This window comes from Euprymna scolopes, chromosome 18 (assembly GCF_053919585.1).
Source record: "Euprymna scolopes isolate OS-2025 chromosome 18, ASM5391958v1, whole genome shotgun sequence".
NCBI classification, from domain to species: domain Eukaryota; kingdom Metazoa; phylum Mollusca; class Cephalopoda; order Sepiida; family Sepiolidae; genus Euprymna; species Euprymna scolopes.
In genome coordinates this window covers 84,159,960-84,176,394 of record NC_136499.1, presented here as the reverse complement: position 1 = coordinate 84,176,394, position 16,435 = coordinate 84,159,960, and the positions used below count along the sequence as shown (strand labels likewise).

Here is a 16,435-nt window from a genome sequence, read left to right as displayed (position 1 = left end):
TGCACGCCTCACAAAATAAAGGGTCCTCTTGATACCCGGATGTCCGCCCTGTGCATGAATTTTTTGTATTTGACATGGGTCGATTGCAACTGCACAAGATCGAGCAGTAATCTCCATTCCCATCTTCGCGGCTTCATACCATTTGTGAGGTACACGGGTCAGTTGGTCAGCACGATTACAATGTGATGGCACCAGAGTGACGCTCAGTGATAGCCCATACTCAGATACCAGGTTTTTTAGCGTATCTAGCCTTCTCCGTATTAACATTTTGCTTGCTGCCTTGGTACGGATTCGTGTCCGTCCTGAAAGTGTGTCAGACACCCAGTGGTAGACACAGAGAGAATCTGTGTACAAGGTCAACTTCTTAGACTGCCACTGCAGGGCCAGATTTACCCCCTTTACAACAGCGTCCAGCTCTGCCAGGTTGATATGCTCAGAATCTGTTACGGGCCGCAGCCAACATGCATCCTCGAACACGTTTCCTCCTTGCTCCAACGATACTCCCAACGCCAAAGAACTGACATCAACCCACACACCTACGTTGTCTCCGTTAACACACCACCGCCCACAGGCAGGGTCATTCTTGTTCACTCTCTCCAGTGTCTCTTTAATCATCAGAGTTAGTAGGACATCATCGGATATGTCATCCCAACCCGTGGTTGTTAAATTTGCTCTGCGTTTAATCACACCAACAGCTGCGCGGAGCCAGCCACAGACCGGTAAGTGACCAACAAGTTTTCCACACCAAGAAAAAACGGTCCGCCTTGTAACGAGGTTGGGGATGCTTGGAATTTCACTGCCACGCCTCCATTGTAGGGTGCCATCTTCTTCATAAACATCCAATCCCAATACACGTGCTCCTTCCCTTAAACGTTCGGGATTCTTGCATTCCAGACCAAACTGAGCCAACTTTTCTTTGACACACGACGCAGACTGTACATCTTCATTGACGTATACGTCATCAATGTAAGCTGACGTTGAGTCCCTCATGGGCTTTTCTTGGGACAATACTGTGTTGACAATAGTCTTCATGATCTGTGGTGCCACATTTAGGCCAAAGCCAAGGCGTGTAAGGCAGTACCTCTGCCCCTGGAACCAAACTGTCTGGAACGGCCACAACGTCTCATCAACTCGCACCTGTAAATAGGCTTTTCGCAAATCCAATATTGAGACATTAGTGCGTTTCTGACGCCATTCCCTCAACTTACTGGCGCATACGTCAGCATCGGCAGTGTAGGCTTCAATATGCTTGTTAAGCTCCCTATAGTCCAGCACGGGCCGTACTTTCGACTTGTTATGCTGGACTACTGCCATCAAGGGTATTAGACCCTTCGGAGGCCCAAGCTTGTCCTCAGGGTAGGGGATTAACCAGCCATCTTGGATCCACGCCTTTAGTTCCCTTTCGTATTCTGCTCGGGCCTCACTGGGTATAGGGTACTCTGCAACCCCATTCTTGAGTTTAGTCGGTGCCATTCCCTCGGTCCACTTCCAAGATGCAATCCAGGCCCTCTTGCGCGAGTCGTAGTCCACTGTAAAATCCGGCCGATCGATATGGAGCGCTGCACACACTGGGGCCTCTAAGAATCGCACCTTTCCATCCCGATGAATTGCGACTCCCCCCAGCGCCTTGATGGCATCGTATCCGAGCAACAGGTCAAACCCCAGGAGATTTCCTTGGGTCACGAGCACATTGATCTTAGTGGCTGCACCGGTGTCCGTGTAGATCTTGACAGTTCCAGCTCCACAGCATGTCTGGGTCTCGCCTCCTATCGTGGTGACTTTGATCTTCCTCTTAGTCCAACTTGGACACAGCCTGGTGCTCACTATAGTATGCGAACAGCCTGAGTCGAGAAGTGCTGAGCAGGGTATCCTGTTTACGTAGACGGTCATTACTGGTTGCGCCTTGTTCAAATTTTGCTCGGGGAGCAGGGCGGCGCTGACGTCCTCTCCCCTGATACGTTTCCTGCACAGTTTTGGGCTAGATGCCCCAAACTGCCACACTTAAAACAGCGCACACGCCCCCTGTTGGTGCAATTCCTTGCAAAATGTCCGCGTCGGCCGCAGCGAAAACATTTCCCATTGCTTGCAGGGTTCTGATTCGGAATCTCCCGAGCGCCAATCTGGCCTGTCTGTGTCGCCATCACAACTGGTTCCCCCAGGTCCTCCTCATCTTTGATGATGGCTCGAGCACGTTCCATCAAGTGTTCCATGGTCGTTGTTGAAACGCTGGTTGAGGCTCTCAGTAGCTGCTTCACCCGAGTGGGAAGGCCCGCCACAAACGCGTACGCGAGCGTCCGCTCCGACACCCCTCCACCGAACAGAACTGCGAGTTTCTTTAACTCAGCGAAGAAAACGTCCACGCTTTCCTCCGGTAGAAGTTTTCGGGAAGCAAATTTTTCATAGGCCGTACAAGGATCCATGGCAAATGCCTTGTACAGCGCAGCTTTAATTGCGGTGACATCTCCCTTTTCGGCAGCACTGAGTTGCTGATATACACTCAAGGCACCCCCAGCCAATCTCAGGGGAATTACAGTGTGTACCCTTTTCACCTCACAAAGGTCGCACGTCAGCTCGACCCTTTCAACCCAGTCGACGATGGACGTGGACCCGTCAAACTCAGGTATGAGCTTTAAGTCAAATTTCGACTCGGTCATAGTCCTAGAGGCCAAATGGCCGAAATAGCTTGTAAAGAAAAAGTGTAAGGAAAAATTCAAGATGGCGCCCGACTCTCTCTTTAACACGGTAAGATATCCTCAACACGGCACAAGAAGCAACAGCCACACGATTCCCCAGCCAACTCAATCGTCACTGCCCCACGTCTTTCCCCTCACCCGCTTTTATCGTCGTTCTAGGCCGGCTAAATTTGCATATTCCGAGAATTTGTGTGACTTTGCGAGACATCATACTTTACAAAAGACAGCGGTCGCCATCTTGGTCTTCCTTTTCTATTTTTGGTCGGTAACGCTGAGCTGGTCTCGAGGTAAGTCTTTTTCCCCTCATCCGTCTCTCCCACGTACCCACACAACACGCAAACACGCGGCCGCTTATCTCCTGGATGCACGTTACAAATCGGCGCAAGGTGTGTTGAGCACAAGTGACGGAGCATGACAGTAACGCGCCTTAACCTTTCGGGTGCCGAGCAAAAAAGAGGTCGAGAGAGTTCTTGAATTTGGCGCCACGCCTTTTTTTGTCTTTTTTTCGGAGCTCTCCGGAAACGGTGAAATGTTCAAATGCCTGACAAAATAAATTCCCGGGTAGACGCTACATACCCCCCTACTAGACAGTATGTCGAACAAAAGAAAGTGGAAAAGTCACTGGGTATACACAGCAAATCGATGAGGACGTTGCACTAATCTGCCCGATTTGGTAGAAGTTGTAATTACTGGTGAATCGCAGTTTCCGTTCTGAACTGCAATGTTTTGTGTCCGTTTGCGTGCTAGCACATCGTCATCCAGAATAGCTTTCTTCAGGCGATCAACACTGACTGAATCTCGTCTTCCGTCAATGTCGATAACGAAAAACTTTGAGTAGCGTTTCAATACCTTAAAGGGACCGGAATACGGTGTTTGCAGTCGAGCTGTGCCTCCATCATTCCGAACAAACACATGAGTCCACGATTGTATGTCTTTGGGGACGTGAGTGCGTGTGTTCTGTGTTCTCGGGGCAACGTTAAAAGGTTTCGCCAAGTATTCCCTCACACGAGAGGTATAACTTGTTGGGTCAGGCATGCGTGTAGGAGTGGTCGGTGCGACCATCTGTCCAGGAAGAGTCAGCGTTGTTCCGTAAATCATTTCGGCAGGCGTAAAGCCAATATCTGCTTTTATGGTGGATCTGATGCCTAACAGAATGAAGGGGAGGTACTCTGTCCACCTGTTAGGGTCGGAATGTGCTCTAATAGCTGCTTTCAACTGACGGTGCAGACGCTCGATCATGCCGTTTGCCGCCGGGTGGTACGAGGTAGTCCTTATGTGTCTGATTCCCAGTAGGCGAGACAACTCAGAAAAAGATAGGAATCGAATTGTCTGCCCCTATCGGTTGTGATGGTGTGAGGCACACCATAACGCAATATCCAATGTGTAACCAGGGCTCGGGCAACAGTTTCTGCGGAAATATCTGCGATGGGGATGGCTTCAGGCCATCTAGAGAATCTGTCAATGCAAGTCAATAAGTATGTGCAGTTTCTCGAATGTGGGAGTGGACCCACTAAATCTATGTGAACATGTTGAAATCGTGCCTCAGGGGTTGCGAAGGTAGCAAGGGGACTTTTAATATGCCTCTGTACTTTCGATTTCTGGCAAGGGACGCAACTCTTTGTCCATTCGCGAACGTCTCGGTTAATGGCTGTCCAGATGAAACGAGAAGTCACCAGCTTCTGCGTGGAACGAATGCCAGGATGTGACAAGTTGTATAATTGAAAGAAGACAGCTCGCCTATGCTTAAGGGGTACATAGGGACGTTCATGACCGTTCGAAACATCGCACCATATTGTCTCGTTGGAACAAGGTACTGGGACTTGCTTGAAAGTTAGATTTTCGGAGTGACGTAAGTGATTTAGTTCTTCGTCATCCCGTTGGTCGATGGCGATCTGGTGGAGGTCGATTTCATCAATCGCTTGAATGGCATCGATGTGCATTCTCGACAATGCATCTGCAACTACGTTCTCCTTCCCTCTGATATACTTGATATCCGCAGTAAATTGTGATATGAAATCCAAATGACGAGCTTCCCTGGGTGAGTGTTTTCCGGGCTTGGCAAGCAAAGCATGCGATAACGGCTTGTGATCCGTAAAAAGCGTGAAAGTGGATCCTTCCAACATATAACGAAAGTGTTTAACTGCGCAGTATGCGGCCAAAAGTTCCCTGCTGAAGGTGCTGTATTTGGTTTCAGCGTGCTGAAGACGCCTTGAGAAAAAAGCTAGTGGTTGCCAAGTATTATCCACTAATTGTTGCAGTACACCTCCAATGCCAACGTCGGATGCATCGACGGAAAAAGCTAGGGGTGCATCTGGACGGGGAAAAACCAACATTTTCGCTTCTGTTAATGCCTGCTTGACCCTATCGAAAGAACGTAATTCCGTTTCGCTTAATGTAATCGTCTCATTTTTTTTGTTTTTATTTCTGAGTACGTCGGTTAATGGCTGAGCGATTTCAGCACAATGGGGCACGAAACGTTGATAGAAATAAATTAAACCGAGGAACTCTCGAAGTTTACGAAGTGAAGCGGGAGCTTGGTAATCGACTATAGATTGGACTTTCTCTGGAAGGGGACGGATACCTTCTTTATCGATTAAATGGCCGAGAAACGAAAGTGAGAAAACTTCAAACTCACATTTTTGGGGGTTAATAATAACGCCATAATCTGTCAATCTGTGAAATAACTGCTGCAGATGCTGTAAGTGTTCACGTTCCGATGCACTTGCCATGAGGAGATCGTCGATATATGCATAGACGAATGATAGTCCTCGCAAAACTGCGTCGATAAAACGTTGAAAAGATTGCCCTGCATTACGTAATCCAAAGGGCATGCGCAAGAATTCGAAAAGGCCGAATGGAGTTGTGATCGCAGTCTTAGAAACATCCTCCGGGTGTACGGGAATCTGGTTGTACGCGCGAACAAGGTCGATTTTGGAGAACACTGTTTTTCCGTGAAGCGAGTTAGAAAAGTCTTGCGAATGCGGAATAGGGTAATTGTCCGGAGTAGTGCGACTGTTAAGTGCGCGGTAATCCCCACAAGGGCGCCATTTGCCGGCTGATTTTTTTGGCACCATGTGGAGTGGCGATGACCAGTTGCTATTAGAGGGTCGAATAATGCCTGAATCCAACATGTGCTGAAATTCTTGTTTAGCCGCCCTTAAACGATCGGGTTTAAGTCTGCGCGGGCGCGCGCTTACAGGCGGTCCCATTGTTTGGATATGATGAGTGACATCGTGTTTAACTTTGTCACCGTTAAACATAGGACGAGTTAATTCCGGGAAACCTCGCAGCAAATCTGTATACGGATCCGTGGTGTCTTTACGTATAACTGGGCTGATCACGGTCGACCCACTGATTATGCCTTGCACAGAACATCCAGTGTTGTTATCAATGAGTTTGCCGCGTTTGACATCTACAAGGATGCTGAAATGGTGCAGAAAATCCGCCCCTAAAATCGGAACGGGTAGCTTTGCGACGATGAAGACCCAACGTAGTGCGCGCTGTAATCCAAGATTTAATGTTATCGATGTCTCTCCGTAAGTAGGAATGGAGGAGTGATTCACTGCGTGTAGAAATATATTTGATTGAGGACGCTTCTCTTTCACGAACTTCTTAGGGATGATACTGACTTCCACACCGGTATCAACGAGAAATCGTATACCAGTGGTTCTATCAGTCACGTACAGGGTGCGATGAATGTTGTTCTTGCCAGGAGTGTCTGCCGTTCCTACTGCCTGGCCTGGGCGTTTTCCCGAGAGACGTTTCTTCGTATATGAACATGGCTGTTGGCATCGGTAAGCTCTTTCACCGAAATGCGCGTGGTACTTGCAGAGCCCACCGCTGTTCTGAGTGCTGCTAAATCGCCGGGGACGGACTCGCTCAGTGGGGTGCTTATGCATTTTTGGTTTGAGCTTGAGGTCACGTAACTGTTCACTCAGGTCGTGAATCATTTGAGCCTGACGCTCTAGTTCCTCGCGTATATCCGTGGAGGGGTTTGCGACGTTAGGCGGGGCATCGTTAGAGTTGGGCGTGTGAACTGGGGCTATGGAAATGGTCACGTCCATAATTTTGTCGGCTAATTCCGCTAGCTCCTCGATGGTTGTGGAGTCATTCGAAGAGGCGAGTATCATTTGAATACTCGATGGCAGTCTATTAACGAAAAGTTGTTTAAGTATGTCCGGCGGTAGAACGCTTTCGCTCATTAATTGTTTCATCCGTCTCAGTAATTGGGATGGTTTTCGGTCGCCGAGTTCCTCTTCTACAAGAAGTTGATGAAGGTGTTTCTGCGGTGAATCGGTTGTCCTCCGAATCAATTCCAATTTGAAATAATCGTAGCTGATCGATCCAGGGGGTGCCATTATCAAGTCGCGGACTTCCGCCATTACTTCATGCATTAATGCGGCCACCACGTGGTTGAATTTCGTCACATCGCTCAGAATCCTTTGCGTGTAGAACTGGGCCTCTACGTGTGCGAACCATAATGTTGGATCGTGCGTCCAAAAAGGAGGAATCCTCAAAATAGCCTGAGTAGCCGTCGTTGAAGGAAGCGCCTCACTTTCCATCGTGGGGAAAGCGTTGAAGAGAACGATGATTGCAGAAAATCTCCGTGAGATCCGCCTAGAAAAACCGATATGCCGCTAAGGTCGACATGTACGTCATTCGGTGTGCGCGTAGTCGCTGAGAATTTTCCCTTGTGTGATTACAGGTAATTCTTCCTTACTGATAATATCCACATTTCCTTGCGTGTTCTGCCTAAGTCTGACGAAGAAGAGGGGTCACCAGTGAAGCGAGGTGCTCGCTGGGCAAAAACAACGAATAGCTCACTTACGATTAATTTTTCAAAACATTTATACGAAAGTAAACATCTGGAAAAATCAATTAAAAACAAACAAATCATCAGACTTAGCTCTTTGTAATAGATGTGAATTTATTTGCCTGGAATATCTCACTCGTGTTATTTTTTAGTCCGAAAATAAAGAAAAGAAATCCTTCTTGACCGGTTCAATGTTTTTTGACGTCACGTTGGAAATTAATTTTTTTAGGAAATGCGTCGAGTAAGGAGCTGAAGGAAAGATAAGAATGTTTTCCTTTCTTTTTGTGTGTTGTTTCATCAAGGGAAATCGGCGCAAAGTGTGTTGAGCACAAGCGACGGAGCGTGACAGTAACGCGTCTTAACCTTTCGGGTGCCGAGCAAAAAAGAGGTCGAGAGCTTTTTTTGTCTTTTTTTCGGAGCTCTCCGGAAACGGTGAAATGTTCAAATGTCCTGACAAAATAAATTCCCGGGTAGACGCTACATAATTAACCTTTTACTCGAAATGACTCCTAATGTAATAATTCAGATAAGAAACATTCTACACACTTATTTTTTCATATCATCCACAAACCCTATTTAGTGACATTACCTAAGCCTCTCCACCTATTAAGCAATAAGCAATAAGCGGCTATTTGTTTATTTTATTATTCAGTCCATAAAAAACCTTCAAGAACATATTTTGAAATTAAAAAAAAATTAGTTTTAGCACGTAAAATGTATTCAGGTCGGAAGATAATTAAATTCTACTGTGCTTAGTAGATAGTATACTTATATCCATCATGTTAATCCCGTCACACTCACTTGCACTTTCTCTATTGTTCCAGAATATAAACAGCAGCCCATTCTTAAAAGCGAGAAGGTGAATTGCTAATCCGAAGATCTTGAAACCATTCACATCAAGTGGTTCTACTGCTCAGTAATTGCCTACACCTTCACTCGCCTATGTTGCGGACCAGGATATAAAATACCTTAACTTGCTACAAGAAAAAATAATGAAACGAATTGAATGAAGGAAACAAAGAACTCAAATGCTGGAATAAAATAAACATGTCGTTTATTTTATGTTGAGAAATGAAAGTCTTCGGTGTACACGTGTTCATTCAGTCATTGACAACTACGCGCGTGGGAGGAAAGGGGGAATGCAATAGAGAAACGCGAAGTGGCAAGCCGGCCTGTAGAAATTGAGGGTTAAACTCAATAGAGCGTTGCGCACATGTCTGTTGTGATGGGCCAAAGGCGAAGAGGAGATAGAGTGACGTTAGAGCACGTGGTCGGTTCGTCGACTAAGCAGCTCGAACGCTGGTCCGGACGAAAAAAGGGAAGTTAACAGGTTTTGTTGACTTTTATACTGGAGTTAGTGTTCTGGGTGTGCATGTCTGGTTTTCACTTTAAAGGAAGTGACGTCACAGCTCGGGTGTGTGTGTGTGTGTGCACGTTAGCATGTGTGTGTGTATGCGCATGAATGTGAGTATGTGTATGAGGATGTGTATATGCGTGCATGTGTGTGTGCGTATGTGTGTGCGTACATGTATGTGTGAGGGAAAACATGTTCGAACACCTACCAGTTCCCTTGTTGTTTGCTTGTTGGAAGGTGTGTCTACTCATCTATGCATGGCTGAATACACACTTCTGTCAAGATATAATCCTTTGAAAGTTCCAATCAAATTCTAACAATTATGTCCAATATCCAGCGCATGTGTCCAGTCACAGGATGTAACTGGACCTCCCAATCACTTCCTGAATCCCTCTCCAGTGTTTTGGCTACCACTATGATGTTGCATACGCAAACTGCCCACCCACCTTCAGCAGTGAAGTCCACACAACCCACAAAACCGCCACTCCGCCTGACAAAACTGTAGTGGACTGGTGGATATATTATACATCCACCAGTCATACAAGATAGGAGAAATGATTTCAATTGGGACAGGAAAATGAATTGCTTTGAGGAAGAAACGAACAACGCATTTACTTGAATTAAACGAACTAGGATTTATTTCATGAAGAAACAAGTGAAAGAAAAGGGTACAACACGTGTTCATGTCCACGTTTGTCTCTCGCTGTTTACTGGTGAGAGAGAGAAAATGAGAAAAAGTCAATCCAGTTTGGTGTGCGTCTCTCGCTATTAGCTGGTGAGGAGGAAAGTGTATTGTAGTATAGAGAGAGAATGAGAAAAAGTCAATCCAGACCATGGAGATAGAAAATGTATAAAGTGTACATACTGTCTGTTAGATCGTGCCCCATACATAGTTGCAGGGGACATGATGTGCACGAGCTTGCACCTCCCGAAAGGGAGGCGGCTGGTTAGCCGAACCTCTCAGCTTGAGAGCCAGTCCGAAAAAAGGAAGATGCTGCTTATTTCTCTTGTTTTTATACTTGTTTCCGGTGGTCTTTTGCGCATGTGTGGATTTCCTTTGAAAGGGGAAGTGACGTTGTCCTTGTGTGTGTACGTGTGCACATGTGTGAGTACATGTGTGTACATTAGCGTGTGTGTGTATATACATGTGAATGTGAGTGTATGTACGCGAACGTTTATATCTACTTGTGTGTACATGTGCATGTATGTTTGTGTGCGCGTATGTATATGACAAGAAATATAGCTTGAGATGTGAACACGTGTTTTTGTGTGAGACTAGGAAAGGCTCCCACAAATCTATCATGTGGAGAGCCCTTTTCACCTTGCTGACCGGGTCCCACAGCAAAAGGAGAAGACCATCACCGATGCTTGGAATGGGTACCACTCTGTCCCGATCAAAAAGGAAAACCGCCACATCACCACCTTCATAACACCATGGGGTCAGTATCGCTACAAAGTGGCACCGTAGGGATTCCTAGCTAGCAGTGATGCCTACAACCAACGCTTCAACTCCATCATCACAAATGTGAAGAACAAGGATAAGTGTGTGGACAACACCTGCATGTGGTCCGACTCGATTGAGGAACTCAATTGAAGAACTCAATTGAGGGAGCATTCTTCCAGGCCTGTAAAATGGCTGAACCTGTGTGTCAAAAATGACATCACACTAATGGCATTACATTATACCTAAAGAAGTTTCAGTTTGGGCAAGACACAGTTACTTTTGCTGGCCTCAATATTACTCTCACCAATGTCACACCATCAGAAAAGTTCCTGGATTCTATCCGGAATTTTCCCAAGCCTAGAGATATCACTGGTGCCAGGGCCTGGTTTGGACTGGTCAACTAAGCAGCATATGCATTCTGTATGGCCAAGCGGATACAACCCTTCCGCCATCTGCTGAAACCATCAAATAAGTTCCAGTGGACAACAGAATTCAACAAAATATTCAAAGAATCCAAAACCAAGATCAAGGAATCAAGAATCAAGGAAGAAGTTTGCCTCTTTCAGCCATCCTGGCCTACCTGCTTCATCACCGATTGGTCTATCACTGGCATCGGGTACTTGATGATGCAAAAGTACTGCGGCTGCACTGGCAGAACATCACTATATGCTGTAAGAAAGTTGGAAGCTCTGCTTTGTAGAAAGCAGATTCACACATGCCACAGAGTCATGTTATGCACCCGTTGAAGGAGTCCACGTTGTCAGTTGTCCACGCCCTACATCAAACTCAGTATTACATGCTGGGGTGCCAGGATCTGACAGTGGCCACTGATTACAAGCTGCTGGTTGGGCTTCTCAACAACCGTTCCTTCACCGAAATCAACAATCACTGCCTGCTCAACCTAAAAGAGAAAATTCTTGCCTATAGCTTCAAGATAATTCACATTTCTGGAAAACGCAACCTTGGTGCTGACGCAGCTTCATGCTACCCACCCTGCAGCACCCTGATCACTAATTAAAAGCTGGAAGAGCCAGTTGATATTGGAGATATAAGATTTGCATGCAGCCCATTACGGAATGACTGCCATGTGTGCTGGGGCAGCTGATTCTATCTACTGGCCAAACATCAACACTGACATCCAGTCCACCAGGGATCAGTGTGCATACTCTCACAGGACTGCTAAGTCGAATACCGTGCAGTCACCATCTGACTCGTCTCCCCCCCCCAAGTAACTTTTTCCAGAGGATCACCTGCGACTATTTTACGTATAACAACCACGATTACGTAGTAGTCGTTGCCAGGTACTCCAATTGGCTGACAGTGTTTAGAGCAGAAAATGGTGCAGACGGCCTCATCAGGCACCTCAGGGAAGTCTTTGTGACTTTTGGAGTGCTTGAAGAGTTAACCTCACATGGTTCACAGTTGGGAAGATGCAATAATTCCTTTGCTCTTGGGGTGTGCACTACCACCTCACCTCAGTCGCCAACCCTCATGCCAACTGCAGAGCTGAGATAGGTGTAAAGACTGTCAAACGCACGCTAATGGACAACACTTCTGCAAGTGTGTCCATTGACGTAGACAAGTTCCAGCATGCCATGCGCGTCTATCTGAATTTAATCGACCCAGAGACTAAGGCATCCCTGGCCCTTATAGTTTTTAAAGGACCTATTTTAGACCCTATCCCCATCCCCATGGGTTGCTACTGTCTGCATCTAATATGGATAGAGACCCTTGTTAACAGGGAAAAGACTCTCACAAAGTGACACTTGCGAGAGCATGAGAAATGTAGTTAACACACTCGATCCTTGCTTCTTCTACGTGTCAGGGACCATGTCTACCTACAGAAACTGAAAGGTAATCATCCGGAGTGCTGGGAAAGAACAGGTACCATCATAGAGGTCAGGCAGTCCTACCAATATGTCATGAAAATCGATGACTCTGGGAGACTTACTCTGCAAAACCGCCAGCACCTTTGTAAGTTCACCCCCTTCAAAACAGTCTTGCATGAGGATGTTATTGAGTCTTTCAGCCACATCATCAGGGAGGCTGCCACCCACTCAAACGGATCAGAAACACCAGCCAGTGATGTTCCAGCAAGGAGCTCTGAACCAGCATCAGATGGAGTAGAAAAGTGCTTTGATGCGCCAACAAGCCCACATCTATCACCTGAGAGAGCCGTACATGTGGCCACACCAAAAGTTGAAGACATATGACAGAACCGATGCATGGTGAGCCTACTGTGCAGGCGGCCACACCAACGAATGCAGACACTGGACATACGACTCCTCCACAGACTCGTGAATCCGCCATATTCGCCGAGAAGCCTCCCATGGCTTTACGTCCACTGGCACCACACAATGCTCTTGACATCGCTAAAGTCAAACCAGGCAGCAGATCACGCAGCCGGTGCACCCAGCACACCCAGAACTAGTGAAATTCACTAGTAGTTGTACAGTGTAAAAAGTTAGAATGGACTTTGTACAGAATTTTTTGTTGTGCTTGCAAAAAACTCACCGTGGGTGAAGGAGATAGCATTGTACTTATATCACTCATGTTAATCAGGTCACGCTCACTTACACCCATTTCTATTGTTCCAGAGTGTAACCAGCAGTGCATTCTTTCCACGTCATTTTCCCAAATTTCATATGAACTTGGGGGGAGAAGGATATCTGTTGGACTAAGCGAAGATGCGGTCATCTTGTAAATACTCATGTAAATATGGTGAAATGGAACATGCCATTTTTATTAAAGCCTAATCAAGTGGAATCCAGTTAACATCAGAAATTTGGCTGTCACTACTCATGTTGTGGAAAAGAAAGCAGCACATTCTTAAGAGCAGAAGGTGAATTGTTAATCCAAAGATCTTCAAGCCACTCGTGTCAAGACCAGTGGTTCTACTGCTCAGTAATTGCCTACACCTTCACTCGACTACCTGCTCATGTCTACTCATTGGAAGGTGTGTCTACTCATCTAGTTGGGATAGATTTTTTTGTTGTGTGCCAGTTGACACGGTTAAGATTCGGATTAAAAATTATTATAAAAATAAATACAATTTAGGCGCTCAGTATGATTATGATTATGTTGGTGCGTGAAAAATAAAAAATAACTCCCACGCAAATTCCGGTGTGGCCTTATATATTAAATCGACTCAAAACGAACAGACGTAGTACAGAGCACCCCACATGATGTTTCCGTCCAATTGGATTTCTCCAAGGACATTTTTCTAAACCTTTCTTCTTAAGCTCGCTGGGAGCCGGTCCAAATAGTATTTAAGCACACACAAACATCAAATCTCTCTCTCAACTGCACTCTCATTCGGATGTTCCACGCGTGTTATTATCACTCTTCCATTTTCACCGCTCTGCGCGCTTCATACAATTTCACAGGCGAACATTACCTATTGCCTCTCTTAACATGTTTTAACATATGAACAGTTCAACAAAAAAAGACATTCTCCTTTTTTTATACGAACACTTAAAAAGGACTTCTGAACTCATTATAAAGAGAATTATATTTTATTTGTTAATAATGTGAATAAACCTCCATTTGTTTTGCATGTAAGTCTTCTTCTTTTTATTTTTATTTATTTGTGGAGGAAGTCAGTTCTTAAAAAGGCCTGACAAGTTGGTGACTCGACTTAGAACATTACATGCACAACGGAATCTCCTTACAAGCTACACGCGGTTTCCTAAACTACTTGCTATATCATGCGTGCGGAAACACTCAAAGGAAGTAAAAAGACGACGTGAATCTCAAGGGATGATACAAGCCGTCAAACGAAGCATGGATCTCAGTACAATATAGCAACAAATTAGCGAGTTATGCCGATAGTCGCTATAAAATTGAAAATTAAATCATGACTCAGCGTCAAAACAGCACTTTTGCTCATCAAGCACCCCCCAACAACGAGTTGGTGATAAATAACGTGCAATGAACACACGCGGCTACAATTCAGCCGATCCAAACGTGAACACGAGCGTGTAAAACCCCTCGGAAAATGATCTACCACAATCTCGAACTTCACTTGGCAGTTTAACAGACCTCAGAAACACAGACCCTAGCAAAAGCAACATTTTTTTTTTCGATCATGATTTCAAGCTTCGCGTACTCGAAACAAGTCAACCGACAGTTTAAAGGCTTTAAAATCACTTTCAAACGAAAAACAGAAAAATGGAACCTCCCCGTGCTGAAACACCTCTGGCTACATTAACGCTAAATATACCAGCTTTTAATCCCACCAATATAAAGACGTGGTTTATCCAGATCCAGGCCCTTTTTGAGGCAAAACAGATTATGTCTCAGCGAACCAAGTATTGTTATTTGGTTGAAAAACTCCCGGCAGACGTCGTCGAAGAGGTGACTGATTTATTGGAGAACGTACCAGAAAATAATCCATACGATAAACTTAAGGAGGCCATTTTGAGATGGACTGGCTTATCAAACGAGACAATGTTATGCAATCTCTTCACCCAAGTAGAATTGGGAAATCACACACCATCGCAACTTTTACGATACATGTGATCATTTCTAGGGGACAACAAAATGTCCGAAAATATAATGAAAAGTTTGTGGCTGGATAAACTCCCAGACACAACAGTACAAATTCTGGCACCCACAACGGAAGAGACAAGCATTGAAAAGCTCGCTAACATGGCCGACCGAATTCATGAAAATCTGAGGAACCGCAAAGTAAACTCAGCACAAGCACAGCCAAAACAGACGACGAAAGAGACGACGAAGTAGCCGAACTAAAAACTACGGTCAAAAATCTCACTCGTCAATTGCAGGAATTAATGCAAATAAACCGTTGTTACTCATTTAATAAACGACCTAACTACCGAAAACAAAGTTTTAGTAGAGGTCGAAGCAACACACGAGAACGAGCGAACGAAATATGTTTTTACCACAAAAAATTCGGCACAGAAGCGAGGCGTTGCACTTATCCTTGTTTTTTTAAAAACAAGAACCAGGGAAACGATCATTCCAGCCAGTAGTGACAACAACTGTCGCTGGATTTTCTACTAAAGGTCGTCTATTTTATATTCGTGACAGTAATCATGGATATAACTTCTTAATAGACACTGGAGCCGAAATAAGCGTGATACCACCGCTATGTAAACAGAAAGCTACTCCACAGCCTTACCACCTCCAGGCAGCTAATGGCACACAAATACCGACATACGGTGAAAAGTACTTAAGCGTCAATCTCGGCTTGCATCGCACATTTTCGTGGATTTTTACCATAGCCAATGTGACGACAGCAATATTAGGAGCAGATTTCCTAGCACGATTTAATCTATCGGTAGACATGACTAATCGCACACTGACTGATAACCAAACAAAAGTCGTAATTAAGGAAATCACCACAAGATACCAGTCTACTGGGATTAGTTCTGCCTTACCTGAAGAGACGTACATTCGTCGGCTGTTTCAAAAATACCCACAACTTACTCAGCCATTCAAAGTCACGGATAATATTAAACATAATGCAAGGCATTATATTAAAACGAATGGACAACCCGTCTACACCACCCCCAGACGTCTGACGCCGGATAAGTACAAGATCGCAAAAGACGAATTTCAACGCATGTTACAACAAGGAATTATCCGACCTTCCAAAAGTGCGTGGTCATCTCCTGTACGTATGGTGCAGAAATCAGACGCGACAACATGGCGTCCTTGCTGCGATTTCAGGAGATTAAATGCACAAACCGTACCGGATAGATACCCTATCCCACACATTCACGATTTTGCAATCGGACTGCAAAATGCCACGGTATTTTCCAAACTGGATTTAGTAAAAGCATATTACCAAATACCAGTGGCGGAAGAAGATATCCATAAAACAGCACTGGCCACACCATTTGGACTTTACGAATTCGTCAGAATGGCATTCGGACTTAGAAACGCTTGTCAAACCTTCCAAAGGTTAATAGACGAGAGGTTTTTAGGGACCTTCCATTCGTATTCGCATACGTGGACGATGTCCTAATTGCTAGTAGAAACCTCGACGAACATAAACAACACTTGGAACAAGCTTTTCAAAAACTGTCCCATTACGGTTTAAAATTAAACTTGGACAAATGTATTTTCGGTCAGCAAGAAGTAAATTTCCTCGGACATTCAATTGA

The 16,435-nt window shown here is 45.2% G+C and overlaps 2 protein-coding genes across 2 annotated transcripts; both read right to left on the bottom strand.

The window, feature by feature from the left end:
• Nucleotides 1-3,311: 3,311 nt before the first annotated feature.
• LOC145297884 (uncharacterized) lies at nt 3,312-3,932 on the bottom strand. Its single transcript, XM_080144212.1, has one exon. The coding sequence runs from the start codon at nt 3,930-3,932 to the stop codon at nt 3,312-3,314; it is 621 nt and encodes a 206-aa protein (XP_080000338.1).
• Nucleotides 3,933-3,964: 32 nt separating this feature from the next.
• LOC145297883 (uncharacterized) lies at nt 3,965-7,255 on the bottom strand. Its single transcript, XM_080144211.1, has 3 exons — nt 5,891-7,255; nt 4,518-5,596; nt 3,965-4,139 (listed from the first exon to the last, which is right to left on the bottom strand). Exons 1-3 carry the CDS (start codon nt 7,253-7,255, stop codon nt 3,965-3,967), a joined length of 2,619 nt encoding a protein of 872 aa, XP_080000337.1.
• Nucleotides 7,256-16,435: the final 9,180 nt, after the last annotated feature.

Excerpts from the sequence above, each read along its gene's own strand:
- LOC145297884 (XM_080144212.1), bottom strand. The coding sequence starts at position 3,932 with ATGATCGAGCGTCTGCACCGTCAGTTGAAAGCAGCTATTAGAGCACAT.
- LOC145297883 (XM_080144211.1), bottom strand. The coding sequence starts at position 7,255 with ATGGAAAGTGAGGCGCTTCCTTCAACGACGGCTACTCAGGCTATTTTG. Across the intron at positions 5,597-5,890 it reads TCCAAACAATGGGACCGCCT|ATTCCCGTACACCCGGAGGA; the intron begins GTAAGCGCGCGC and ends GCGTACAACCAG. Across the intron at positions 4,140-4,517 it reads TCCGAAAATCTAACTTTCAA|ATGGCCTGAAGCCATCCCCA; the intron begins GCAAGTCCCAGT and ends CAGATTCTCTAG.